The 14,202-nt window shown below is 54.3% G+C and overlaps 1 protein-coding gene across 4 annotated transcripts in view; it reads left to right on the top strand.

Annotated features, from left to right (window-relative positions):
- The window catches only part of LOC137632989 (PDZ domain-containing protein 8-like), a 454,088-nt gene that overhangs the window by 389,337 nt on the left and 50,549 nt on the right, over window positions 1-14,202 (top strand). For all 4 annotated transcript variants that reach the window (XM_068365143.1, XM_068365144.1, XM_068365141.1 and 1 more), the window contains one exon: window positions 31-219. In XM_068365143.1, the coding sequence (XP_068221244.1) occupies window positions 31-219 (189 nt within the window). The remainder of the gene's footprint in view (window positions 1-30; window positions 220-14,202) is intronic.

The raw sequence follows: 14,202 nt of genomic DNA, 5'->3' as shown, positions 1-14,202 counted from the left end.
TTAATTTCCCTTATATCTGTTGAATTCCAGGCCTCCATAAGTGAAGGCACAAACCCATTTGTTGTTGACTTCGGTGAAGGCGATAGCATTGAATCAGTATTAGATCGTCTTCTTCTTTATCCGCACGACGAGAATCTTGTTACGCTAGCTCGAGAATCTGCTAAAGACCTTTACTCGGCATTATCTGGAGAGGAGCGTAGAGAAAAAATTGATTCAACGGTAAGAGATTGGTTTTTCCAATCAGACTGATATCAACTGCTAACAGATTGAATGCTAATGTAATGCTTACTAGAATCATATGTAGAAATTAGCAGAATTGTAGTAATGTTAGTCATACCCTCTTCAATCGTCCTTTTGATATACTGTAGAAATAGGGCCAAGAAACAGTGGAGACCTGCAATACTGTACCTCACAGTTGTTCCTACGCAACATACAAACCCTTGTCCTTTAATTAGGGATGTTTCATTGTGATCTGATATTGGTCATTAAAGTTAGATAACGAGTCGGTTATTCAATCGATTAGGGAGCGGAGCTCCAGTCGGAGAAACCTTGCTTTTCATTTCGGCTGCTGTTGTGTACAGATGTGCAGACAGCTTCTGAAAAATTAAATTGTCAGTTTCTATCTGTTTACAGGAAGGGAATGGTCATTTGTAATGGAGTGGAAGTAAGAATGTTCTTTTCAACAGTGGGGAGGGAGGACGCTCCAAGTGGTTTATGGCTAAAGCGGCTGTTGATTCCAATCTTCCTTTATGCCTCCTGTAGGGATATGACTTTGGAGTTATCCCCATATTCCAAGTGTAGGTTGTGGCCTCTGGTGCAGTGGTAGGCATACACCCTCAATGGAAGGAAACGTGCAAAGCGTTAGTAAAGCTTAGCCTGGGCAATGCCTAAGAAGGCCCTGGATAAGTCTTTAGCCTCAAGGGTGACCGCTGCTGCTGTTGTGACTGTGCATGCACCCTTGGATTGGCCCCCAGAGACTACACTATTGTCAGGTGGATTGCTCTACATTAACTGAGTTCCAGGTTTTGCTGGTGCATGGGGAACCCATGGTGTTCATTGTTCCTCACTGGGCTATTTTTCCTTGCTGGAGCCCTAGGGCTTATAGCACCGTGCTTTTCCAAATATGGCTGGACCCTCTTTGACTTTAACCATGCAGGTTGTTGACAATAAGTTTGATGTAAGGAAGGCTTGGTTTTCCTTAGGTCTTTCAGGTAGGCTCTTCATCACTTTTTTGAGGGAGTTGGTAGTGAATGCTATCGCTCCCCCAGTACCCCCTGTGCATTTTGTGTCTCCAGTGACATCAGTGGAGAAGGGCTTGGTGGTTCCCTGTGTAGGTACATGAAAAGACACTTGTTCCAACACGAATACTTACCTCGAACTACTTTCTTAGGAGTTACCTGTAACCTCCTCTCTACCGACCAGAGTTTTGTGTAGGGTACCCTCTACCCCATTTTCTATGGAGGCCTACCCCCAGCATTAAAGAATGTGCCCCGAGGGTAGGCTTATCGCTAGGTCGATGTCCGCCCGGGTCAACAGCTCCAGTAAGTTCTCTGGTCGCGACGTGTCAACACGTCGCCCTCATTCTCTATCGATCCTTTGTGTGCGTTCTGTGTGTCCCATGTGTTCCCCGCGCGGTAACTTGTGTTTCCTGTGTACTGTTCACGGGTGTTCCTGTGTGTTCACCTTCCACCTTTGTGCTTACCCAGTGTATTCCTTGATTCCCTTCGTGCTTGTGTCTTGCGTGTGTGCATTATGGAGCAAATCCGCCGTTGTCCTGGGCCTAGAGCCGGTAAATCGTGTGGAGCGTTCCTCTCCAAGCCTGAAGTGGACCCTCACTCCCTTTGCTCCTCCTGTAGGGGAAGGGTTTGTTCGTCAGCAGATACGTGCCCCGAGTGTGTAGGTTGGAGTGATATCCAGTGGGTACGTTACGGAACTAAAAAGAGGAAATCGGCGAAACGTTCCCCCAGAAAAGCTAGCGTTACTTCGCCGCTACCATCACCCAGTGAGCGGTCCGACGGGGCCTCTGTTTCGCCGTCCCCTACACAGAGTAGGGGCCGAGGTAAGTCTGTCGTGGAGAAGGAACAAAGCAGTCTTCCCCAAGAGTCTAGTGAAGGTGCAGTGGCAGTTGCGGGTCCTTCTAGGGCTATTGAAGAACCCAGTAGTGCGTCCGGAGAGTCGGCCCGTGCTCGGGGGCCACGTGTCCTCCGATGACCCCTTATAGGGTAGTAACGTTGTGTCTGTGTCTTCGCCGCCCTCGTGGGCCTGTGCTTCAGGGTCTTCGGTAGGCGCCGACAACCAAAATAAGTTACGGTCTACGGGTAATGATGCCTTCGGTTGGAAGCTTCCGAAGACACCAGGTAGGTCCCGTTACGAATGGAAGAGGGCCTGGACCCCTGGCTTCCTAGCATGGAGCGTCATGGATCGTTCCCGGCCCCTCTCACAGAAGTCCCCGAAGATTTCCTTCAACCGTCGACCTCGGGCACTCAGCGAGTTACGAAGTCCCCCGCAGTCCCCGCTACCGCCCGCCATACGATAAGTGCAGTGTCGTCGGGTTCTTCAGAAGACTATTACTCGTCGGGGGAAGAAGCCAGGAGAAAACATCGTCGTTGGAGAGAGCGGTCCAGGAGCAGGCGTTCCCGTTCTAGGTCGCGCTCCAGGTACTGTAGGAAGCGCTCCCGCTCCCCAGGGCGTAAGTACAGGAGGAGTAGGTCTCCTGATGGCGATTGGGTCTTCGTACCCCGGGAGTCAAGAGTACTTTGTTCCCCGGACCGCCGTTCCAGGGAGTTCTCGCCAAGGATACCTTCCTCCAAACACGACCTTGACCCTCGCAACCAAGTTCGCAGGAAGGACTCACAGGTAGGCGTAAGTCCTCGAAGCCTCCGGTTCACCTCGCCCAGCTGGGGAAACGCGCTTCTTTTCGGGCAGCCTGGCCGAACCAGCCCAGCTGGTGCGGCCTTCGGGTCGGAAGGAACGGTTCCCGCTGTCGGGTCAGCCCACGGGAACCGCGTCCTCGTCACCCAGAGCCCTTGAGCGGACGAGAGTCCTCAACGATGCCTGCATTAACCCCGGCCCCTGGTGCGGACGTCCCCGCCGATGAAGTCCAGTACCTCGGTAGGACGGCACCCCTGGCTCCAAGATCTAGACGTCCGGTCGGTGTGCCTGGCAACCCAGCTCCCCGGTCTCAAGCCGAGACCTCGGCTGACGGGAGGGAGGGTTCCCCAACGGAGGACTCGGCCTGTAGGAGGGTGATTGGCCTTATCAGGAGGCACCATAAGATTGAGGAACCTGCAGCTACGGACGAAGACTACTGGAGGTTAAGCCTGTTACGGATAATGCAGACCCCTACCCAACCTAAGACGTCTCTGGCGCTTCCTCTAGCCCGAGATCTGGTCCTAGGGCAAGAGTATGTGGACAAAGTGGTGGCTAGTAATGCCGAGGCCCCCAAAACCCAGAGTTCCTCAAAATTGCTCCGGGGCCTCATGACTCAGGGCAAAGTATATGTGCCGGAGGGGCGTCGCCCAGGCCCCTGTAAAGTGGAATCTTCCCTTGACATCCTGGGTCAGGGCATCTCAGAGGATAGAGCCTCTTCGGCCCCAATTTGTTTTTCTCCATCGGAGGCCTCCATGATGGAAGAAATGTCAAGGGATCTGGTGAACGTCTCCTCTTGGCTGGACTGGTGGACTTCCACCTTAGTAGGAGTACAACCCTCGTTCGACCCCGTGGACCCTGACCAGCAGAACCTCCTGAGGGAACTTATTACCTCCGGGGGTAAAACCTTAAAGTTTTTAACGTACCAGTCGCTCGCCTTGACAGCTAACTGGGTACTCCGCAAAAGAGACACCGTACTGGCTAAGGTGTCCCGGAAGGTTCCAGACAGGGAAGCGCGGGCCATGAGGAGCCTACCCTTGTGGGGGGGACTCCTTGTTTCCCCTAAAAGAACTAGAGACCATCATGGAGAAGGTCTCGAAGAGGAAAGAGTCAAACACCCCCAGGCCTACGCCTTCTAGGAGACCGCCCTACAAGAGGTCCGTCTCAGATAGTGCCGCAGCGGCCCAGGCCTCTCCCAGCACGAGGAGAGAGGCTCCCTCTTCCTCCTGGTTCTCAATGCCTCAGCCCCCCTGTAGGGGAGCTCCAGCATCTTCAAGCTCCTTCAGAACAGGTTACTCTGCCTCTAGGAGAGGCCGTTCAGGCCGCCCCTCCAGAAGGAGATAGAGTGGGAGGTCCCCTATCCCCGCCCAAGCTTCGGGTTGGGGGATGCCTCAGACTACATTGGCAAGCATGGAAGGCTCATGGAGCGGAGCCTTGGACAGTGTCCGTACTAAAGGAGGGCTACAGACTACCGTTCTTAGCAGAACCACCCCCTCTAATCCCGGCCAGCCGGGCGGAATGGCTGGCTCCCAAAGACCCATTAAAGAAGACCGCCCTTCAAGAGGAGGTGTCCTCCATATTAGAGAAGGGGGCCATGGAAGAAATTCTTCTCCCAGGCCCGGGTTTCTACAGTCGTCTGTCCCTGGTAGAAAAAGCGACGGGGGGTGGAGGTCGGTTATAGATCTGTCGGCTCTCGACAAGTTCATCAAGAAGACAGACTTAAAAATGGACACTCCGAAGTCAGTCCTGCTGTCCTTGAGGGAGAAAGATTACATGATGACCATAGACCTCAAGGACGCCTACTTCCAAATTCCGGTCCACCCCTCGAGTCGAAAGTTTCTTCGGGTGAAATGGGGTTCCCAGATCCTGCAATTCAAGACCCTTTGCTTCGGATTGTCAACAGCGCCCCAGGTGTTCACGAGAGTCTTCACGACTGTCTCAGTGTGGGCTCACGAACGAGGCATTCGCCTCATCCAATACCTGGACGACTGGTTGCTTCTTTCCTCCTCGAAGGACCTCTTGGAGGAACAAGGGATGAAAATCCTCCAGTTTTGCAAGGATCTGGGCATCATAATCAACCCGGAGAAATCAAACCTATCCCCATCCACCAGAATGACCTACTTGGGAATGACGTTAGATACCATTCTGGGAAAAACCTTCCCTTCGGGAGACAGAATAAACAACCTCATGGAAATCATTCGGCCGTTCCTGTCGGGGCGTCCCAGGAGAGCGAAAGACTGGCAGAGACTGATAGGTCACCTGGTCTCATTGGAGAAACTAGTTCCCCAAGGGAGGGTAAGGCTCAGAGCCGTGCAATGGAGCCTGAAGAACCTCTGGTGCCAACTGGACTCACAACAAGTACTAATCCCAGTTCTACCAAACACGAGGCCTCCCTGGAATGGTGGCATTGCCGGTCGAACTCACTCAAGGGGATGCCCTTCGCGAGCGACCCCCCCCCCCCCGAGTTACTACTGTTCACAGACGCCTCCAACCAAGGGTGGGGAGCCCATCTCCTCGACGAAACAGCACGAGGGACCTGGTTGGACGGAGAAAAGGAACTCCACATCAATGTCCTGGAGTTGAAGGCAGTCCAGAAGGCTTGCCTACACTTCGCAGATCTTGTAAAGGGAAACACCGTGGCGTTTATGTGCGACAATGCCACGGTAGTAGCATACATAAAGAAGCAAGGAGGCTTGAAGTCGAAGGAGTTGTGTGATCTCACCATAAAAATTCTAGATTGGGCAGAAGACAACCAAGTGGTGTTGTTAGCATGGTTCATTCCCGGGAAGAAAAACGTGCTGGCCGACGGTCTCAGCAGAGTGGGCCAGATAGTAGGGCCAGAATAGTCCCTCCTTCCAGAAGTAGCTAAGCTCATCATCCAACGTTGGGGTTCCCCGTTGATGGACCTCTTTGCAACAAAACTCAACGCCCAACTCCCCGTATATTGTTCTCCTGTACCAGACTCGAAAGCAGCCTTGGAAGACGCCTTTCAGCACAAGTGGGACAATCTAGACGTGTACGCTTTTCCCCCTTTCACGTTGATAAGGCAGGTGCTCAACAGAGTAAGGACACTCCGAAACCTAAAGATGACTTTGGTAGCGCCCTGGTGGCCGGAGAGAGATGTTCGCGGACCTAAAAGACCTGGCGAGTCAACCACCGTGGCCTCTGCCCAACAGGTCAGATCTTCTGCATCAACCTCATTTTCTCAGGCTCCACGACAACCCACTCTCCCTACATCTTCACGCCTGGAGACTATCGAGCGACTCCTGAAGAAAGAAGGATATTCTTCATCCACTGCTAAGAGAATGTCGCTATACCTGAGAAAGTCTTCAGCCGCGGTCTACCAGGCTAAGTGGGCCTCCTTCACGAAGTGGTGCTCTGAGAGGCACATTAAACCTCTTAAGGCATCTGTCCCAGACATAGCATATTTTCTGGTGTTTCTCAGAGACAAGATGGGAATGTCAATCCCAGCCATAAAAGGGGTTCAGGCCGCCTTAGGCCAAGTCTTCCTCCTGAAGGGCATCGACCTGGGGGCCTCTAGGCACATAGCGATGCTTGTCAAAAGCTTCGAGCAGTCCTGCCCCCCACAGGCGAGTAGGGTGCCCCAGTGGGACTTAGCTAAGGTCCTGAAGATGTTGTGTGGCCCCCCTTTGAACCTTTGAAAGATATCTTGGACAGGGATCTCACTCTCAAGGCCGTCTTCTTGCTGGCCTTGGCGTCCGCTAAGAGAGTGGGTGAGATCCATGGGCTGTCATATGACGTTTCTCATTCGAAGGGTTGGAAAGAAGTATCCTTCAAGTTCGTTCCTTCTTTTGTGGCGAAGACCCAGAACCCAGCAGTCTGGGATCCAAAGTTCGAAGGTTTCTCAATACCAGCCATCCCTAGGATGGGTAATTCGGAGGATTTGAAATTATGCCCTGTACGGACCATTAGAAAATATCTTGAAAGAACGGCTCATCTCCGCCCAGGCATCAAGAGCCTCTTCGTATCCACGGGTATTACTAAGAAGCAAGTGTCCAAGAACACCATTTCCTTCTGGTTGAGACAAATTATTGCCAGAGCCTACAAGAAGGAAGGCATGGCCATGTCAGGCACCCCCAGACCTCATGACATCAGAGGCCTGAGCTCGTCCTTAGCCTTTGAGAAAAACATGGCAGTGGTTCAGATCCTTCGAGCAGGTACTTGGTCGAACCAGTCAACCTTTACTGCCCATTACCTCAAGAACTACTCGAGGAAGTCCTTAGATGGGTTCTCCATTGGAACAGTCATCTCCGCCCTCCAAGTGGTGTAACGGTAAAAGCCCCAGGCTCGATCACGGATAGCAACCGGGAGACACAGGTCCGTTTTCTTTCCATCCTACCCAGTTGCTCCCTAGCCTCATCGGGGAGTACCAACTTGTACCATTGGATCACACATTCTTCACGATTACGCTACTGGATGCAACATCAGAAGAAGTTTTTCAAAGGGTGAGTACTTAGACACTAACGTGAGCTCTTTGTGTTGTTACCCTCTCGTCCGTTTTCTAGTATGTACCGTCTCGTCCGTTTTCTAGTATGTACCGTTATTCCTGGGCTTACCGGGTCTGTGGGTCAGATAGCACTCCTGCCTCCTAAAGTGTAAGTCTCCTAAGAAAGTAGTTCGAGGTAAGTATTCGTGTTGGAACAAATAAAAAATTTTAAGTAATTTTTATTTTTCCTAACATACTTACCGAGAACTACTTTCGGGTAATGGCCCTCCCTTCCTTCCCCGAGTGCCTCTCTTCCCTTGCAAGCATTGTGCTACTTCAATAGAACTTACTGGAGCTGTTGACCCGGACGGACATCGACCTAGCGATAAGCCTACCCTCGGGGCACATTCTTTAATGCCGGGGGTAGGCCTCCATAGAAAACGGGGTAGAGGGTACCCTACACAAAACTCTGGTCGGTAGAGAGGAGGTTACAGGTAACTCCTAAGAAAGTAGTTCTCGGTAAGTATGTTAGGAAAAATAAAAATTACTTCAAAATTTTTGATATTTCACATGTTCCAGTATTATCATGATTAGTATTATTGCATATGCCATTTACAGTACTGTATTATCATTATTGTACGTATTGTTAACCGTATTATGTACTTGCAACCATTATTTCAGATGTTACATATCAGTAGATTAATTCCTGTAATGTTATTGATATGATGTGGCAACATTGGGTCAGCATTGGCAACACTTATGTGTTGTGTTCCCATGATGCAGTCTGTTCGTCTTCGTCCCCTTAGCTGATAAGTTATCTTTCCTCGTGTCCCACGTATCTTGTGTATTTGCTCTAATAGACATTGAGAATCTACTTTTTAAGTTGTATCCTTGCCCCACCAATAAAGGTTAAGGAAGTTACCAACACGTACATGGCGTATTGAACTTACAGTGTCGTATTATGAGAACTTTTTTCAAGACGTGGACAACAGGAACCGGTCGACGCCATTAATAGACTCCCAGTTCAAATGTGCATTCGTTGTTATTCGATTTATTCATATTTAATGTGCAGTGTAGTGATGCAAGTAAACAGTTAAGTGTTATGCAGTGCATTGTGCTTTTATAGTGCACTTTTTTTTACATCCCAGGATTTTTGCTGTGCTATTTCAAGGAGCAAGCAAATAGTCTATTGGGACTGTCGGAGCATGCGTGACCACATCCAGTCTCATTCATCGTCACGGGGTGACTGCCTGAGGCAGAGTTGCTGCTCCCCTCAACTCACAGAGTCGCTGGCTGACGTGTTCATGCACATGCGCACACACTTGCTTTGCATTAAACTTTTCTTATTATTCTTGTTTGTTCCGTAACCGAAATACAAACCACGCTATTTACATAGGGTTTACTTTCGGCATAGCTGAAATGACGAGCCATTGGATTTTAACGAGGGTTAAACTACCCCCGCGCTAGTTAGCACTGGGGTAGGGGAGGGGTAGCTAGCTACCCTCCCCCCCCCACACACCGGTGAGCAGCCTCACTGCACTTTTGGCTCGGACGATGTACAGATGTTTCGGTCCCGTCCTCACATATTTAACAGCAATAATCTGTTTTTCTTTTTCTTTCAGTGTGTGTTTGTTTGAAGTTGGCCTCTACCTTTGCTTCCATTATGCGGAAATGCCCTGGACTTCCCGATCGCCCCTGTGGAACATTCATGTCGGCGGTCGAGACAGACCCTCACACCCTTTGCCCGCAGTGTCGATGTCGAACGGTGTGATAGTGATAATCTGTGTATGGAATGTCGGGAGTGGCCTACCTCCCAGTGGGAGAGGTTTGCCCGGCAGCGTGAGAAGAGTTCTTAGTGAGACCGTTCTCCCTTAGGGACTGCCCTGGGGAAGGAAGGCTCTAAGGACTCTTCTTCCGTTGCCTGAACCTCCTCCGAAGCTCCTACTCGTTCGGTCTCAAATGAGAGGCCGCCGAGTGGTAGCATAGGCCCTACTTTTGTTTCCCAAACTTGGGGTGCGGGAGAGGGCGTTGCCTCCCATAGCGAGGCAGCTCCCCCTCCTCCTTTTGGGGGAGGATATTATTGATTTTGTGGATTACGACCAGACTGTGTCTAACAATGATCTTTTCCAGCTTTGGGCTTCCTTTGGGCTCAAGGGCACGCCCTCCAAGGAAGCCCTGTTTGATCTGATCCAGTTGGGGGCAGCTGTCCAACAGTTGCCGGTAATACCAGAGGTAGACCCCCTGGCTATTGTTGATGTTGTTGTGGGAGAGGCGCCCGACGGGTTGGGTCAAACCCCTGCTGCTACTGTTGCGGATGTTGCTGAAGGCCCAGGTGCCCCCTCCAAACATCCTTCGAGGGGGAAGCTGGGTCCAACGGTCTCTCCTGCGAGTGTTGCTCCCCCTCGGGGGAGTGCACTAACAGAGACTCCTCTTTGGAGAATCGACGACGGTGATACCCTGCCTCGAGGTCGTCTTCGCTGTAAGGCTCGCCCTCCTCTTCGTTGCCGAGGCCTTCCTTCTCCTTACAAGGGAGTCAAGAGGCGCCTTCTCTTCGGGTCGTCATCCGCGTCGTCCCCTGTGAAGGACTCTTCTCGTCAGGAGCAGACCGTAGCAGTAACTCCACTGGACCTTTCTGCAGATCGTTCTCGATCTCCTGCGCCTGCTAGATCTTCTTTGCCTACGCAAGCACCGGTCCCTTCAGGGCAGAAGGGCTTATCCCACAATGTGGGTGAGGCCCTTCCGCGCCAGGTTTCACCTGTGCGCCCTTCAGTAGCGCGCAAGCGCCACCGCTCTCCTAATCGCCAGCGCGCGCCTGCTCGTCAGCACTCTCCTGCTCGCCAGCGCTCTCTTGCGCGCTAGCGCTCTCCTGCTGTAGAGTCTCCTGACTCTCCTCGCCAGCGCTCTCCTGCTCGCCAGCGCTCACCTGCTCGCCAGCGCTCACCTGCTCGCCAGCGCTCTCCTGCTCGCCAGCGCTCTCCTGCTCACCAGTGCCCTCCTGCGCGCAAGCTCTCTACGGCAGATGAGTCGTCAGACTCTTCTCACCAGCGCTCTCCTGATCGCCAACACGCCCCTGTTCGCCAGCGCTCTCCTGCTCGTCAGCGCTCTCCTGCTCGCCAGCTTTCACCTGCTCGCCAGCGCTCTCCTGCTCAGCGCTCGCCTGCATGAACGCGCACTTCAGCCCCTGCTGCGCGTCAACAGTCTCCTGAGCGCCGTCAACCTCCTGCGTGTCAGCGCACTACTGCGCGCCCAGTTCCTGATGCGCGTCCAGCGCGCCAACGTTCGCCCGCGTGCCCACGATCTTCGGATCTGGGCGCAGGCAAGGACATTGTTCCGTTGCCTCGCCAGCGTTCCCCTACGCGTCAACCGCCGCCTGCGCTCCAGTCTCCAGCGCGCACTAAAGTGCATTCGCACCCACGCGCCCGTGAGTCATCTCCTGAGCCCGCCCACGAGACTTCACCTTCGAGAACATCAGCAACGGCGCGCCATCCTACGCGTCAGTGATCTCCTACGCGCCAGCGTTCTCCTAAGCGCCCGCGCGATCCTTCGCCTGCACGCGAACGCTCACCTACGCGCCCTCGCGTATGATCGCCACAGGGCTCCGACTCGCCCACGCGCCAGCTCACCTGTGCGTGGTCGGTCGCCCACGCGTTCCACGCATCATCGATCACCAACGCGCCATCGCTCGCCAACGCGCCATCACTCGCCAACGTGCCATCGCTCGCCAACGCGCTTACTCTTGCCTATGCTCCATCGTTTGCCTACGCGCCATCGTTCTCCTGACCGCCAGCGATCACCCAGGCACTCGCGCTCACCTGTGCATTCACGCACACCCTCACCTGCGCTCACCTGTGCATTCACGCACACCCTCACCTGCGCTCACCTGTGCATTCACGCACACCCTCACCTGCGCTCACCTGTGCATTCACGCACACCCTCACCTGCGCTCACCTGTGCATTCACGCACACCCTCCTTCCCAGCGCGCGCGCCCGCGCCCTCACGCGCCCGCGCCCCCTCCTTGCCAGCGCGCCCGCGCCCCCCGCCCCGCCTTACGCGCCCGCGCCCCCACGCGCCCGCGCCCCCACGCGCCCGCGCCCCCACGCGCCCGCGCCCCCACGCGCCCGCGCCCCCACGCGCCCGCGCCCCCACGCGCCCGCGCCCCCACGCGCCCGCTCCCACGCGCCCATGCGCCCGCGCCCACGCTCCCGCGCTCCCACGCGCCCATGCGCCCACATGCCAACTCGCCAGCTCGCCCATACGCGCACGCGCCCCCATCTCCGCGCGAGGCGCACGACCCAGCGATTCTGCCATCGCATGAGCGCAGCGTGACCCGGCGATTCTGCCATCGCATGAGCGCCAGCGTGACCCGGCGATTCTGCCATCATGCGAGCACCAGCGCGACCCCCAGCGCGATTCCCGCCGGGTTTTGCAGCGCGCCCAGCCTTGCAAGGTACCGGGGCCGCGTACTTCCAGATCGTCCTCGCGATCACCATCGCGGAAGCGCCGAGCACGTGCCCAGGAGCAGGAAGAGTCATCGGAGAGGTCCGGACAACATTCTTCTTCCCTTTCTTCTTTCCAGGCAGGCCCTGTAGTATCCACTCCGAAGGATCAACCGATCCCCTTCCCTCCAGCGGGGATCGCTGACACTGTGTCAGTCAGCCGCCAGCCTTGGTTTGGTTCCCTGATGAAAGCGGTGGTGCAGGCTATGAAGCCAGACTTCGCTGATCTGGGACTGAAACCAAAGGCTCCCTCGCCCCCGCTGAAGAGAAGGAGAGGAGTGGATTTCGCGGTGACTTCTCCCAGGGTTAAGCTGGCTCCCAAGAGGTCTGTGGACGAACCTTTCCCGTCCTCGGGAGAATCAAGTGAGGTGAGACACACTCCCACAGCACCAATGGGAGGAACCCCACCTCAAGGAAGAGAAACGTCTCGTGTAGGAGGGACCTTCCAGACCTCTTTGTTGGAGTCCTGTATCCCTCCCAGGAGGGAGCCCAAGGACTCGAAGACGTTACCCAAATCATCGTCGAGGTTTCGTCCAGAGACAACTTTTCCCCGGGAGAACGTCCGCGTGTCTCCCCATGAAGAGCCAATGGGGACAGGAGACTTAGCAGCCAGTCCACAAGGAGGAGAGCAGCGCGAATCGGAGCACGCCTTCTGGCAGGTCCTTGGACTAATGAGGCAACTCAATAGTTTCAAGGACCCCGAGACCGCTCCTCGCGAAGGCAAGGATACGGTCCTGGACCAGGTTTATGGCATTCAGAAGCCCCCCAAGACCAGTGCAGCCCTGCCCTGGTCCCAGGGGGTGAAGAGCGCCAGGGACAAGGTCGAGGGCCAGCTCTCCGAGCTCACCTCCTCCAGCCGTTCTTCTGCCGGGAACAAGCTCCTCCCACCTCCTCGTGTGCAGCAGAGGAGGTACTTCGATATCATGAAGGAGCCTTGTTAAGCTCTTCTCCTCCACCACTCCATGGAAGAGCTCACCAGGGGTCTCTCTTTAGAGAAACTCAACGCCCGGCAGGTGACATTCTCGGCATCGGAGATCCTGAGCCAGGAGAAGGTCGCGAAGTGTACCATGCAGGCCACTTCGTGGCTGGATGTCTGGCTAGGGTCTCTGGGCATCCTATTGTGCTCTGAGGAGTTGTCCAAGGAGAGCATTAGGAAGGCCCTGGAGACCTTCCTCCTCTCGGGCACGCGCTCCATCGAGTTTTTAGCTCACCAGGTCACTAACCTGTGGGCTAACTCGATTCTCAAGCGTCGTGATGCGGTGACCGAGAGGTTCCACCCGAAGGTCCACACTATGGATGTCAGCAAGCTCAGACATTCCTCCATCCTTGGAGGAAACCTGTTTGAGCCCAAGGACGTAGAACGGACAGCTGAGAGGTGGAGCAATATGAGTCACGATTCGCTCCTCCAGAAGGCCCTTACATCTCGGCCCTACAAACCTCCAGCTCTTCAACAACAACAGCAGCCTCACAGGACACCGAAGCAGGCTCCGGCAGCTAAGACCAAAGTGTCTAAACCGCAGCCCTTTCCTGTCAAAGACAAGAAGGGCGGAAAGTCCTCCAGGGGAGGCAAAAATTGTAGAAGGAACGGCCGAGGCCGCAAGCGCTAGGATTGGAAATCGCCCTGCATGTCCACCTGTGGGGGGATGCCTACAAAGTTGCGTGCTCAGGTGGCAGCAACTCGGGGCCGATTCCTGGACGATCTCTGTAATCGGACAAGGATATCGCATCCCGTTCATTTCATCTCAACCTCCCCTGACAGCGAATCCAGTGTCGTTGAGCTCCTATGCCAAGGGATCGGCAAAGGGGCTAGCCCTTCGGGCAGAAGTCGAGACCATGCTCAAGAAGGATGCTCTCCAGGAGGTCGTGGACGGCTCCCCAGGCTTCTTCAGTCGACTTTTTCTTGTAAAGAAGGCGTCTGGAGGCTGGAGACCCGTCATCGACCTCTCAGCCCTGAACAAGTTTGTCAAGCAAACTTCGTTCAGCTTGGAGACAGCAGACACGGTCAGACTTGCAGTGAGACCGCAAGACTTCATGTGCACACTGGATCTGAAGGACGCGTACTTCCAGATCCCAATCCATCCGTCTTCCAGGAAGTACCTACGATTCAGCCTAGACAAGATCTATCAGTTCAAGGTGCTGTGTTTCGGTCTCTCCACAGCACCTCAGGTGTTCACCAGAGTGTTCACACTAATATCTTCGTGGGCGCACAGGAACGGCATCCGTCTCCTCTGTTATCTGGACGACTGGCTGATCCTGGCAGACTCGAAGTCGACCCTTCTTCGACACCGAGACAGGCTTCTGGGAATTTGCCAAGATCTAGGGATCATGGTAAATCTCTGGGAATTTGCCAAGATCTAGGGATCATGGTAAATCTCGAGAAGTCCTCCTCT

The sequence above is a fragment of the Palaemon carinicauda genome, chromosome 42, assembly GCF_036898095.1.
Source record: "Palaemon carinicauda isolate YSFRI2023 chromosome 42, ASM3689809v2, whole genome shotgun sequence".
Lineage (NCBI taxonomy): Eukaryota > Metazoa > Arthropoda > Malacostraca > Decapoda > Palaemonidae > Palaemon > Palaemon carinicauda.
Note: the sequence above shows the minus strand (reverse complement) of the source record. Positions and strands in the feature narration are given on the sequence as shown.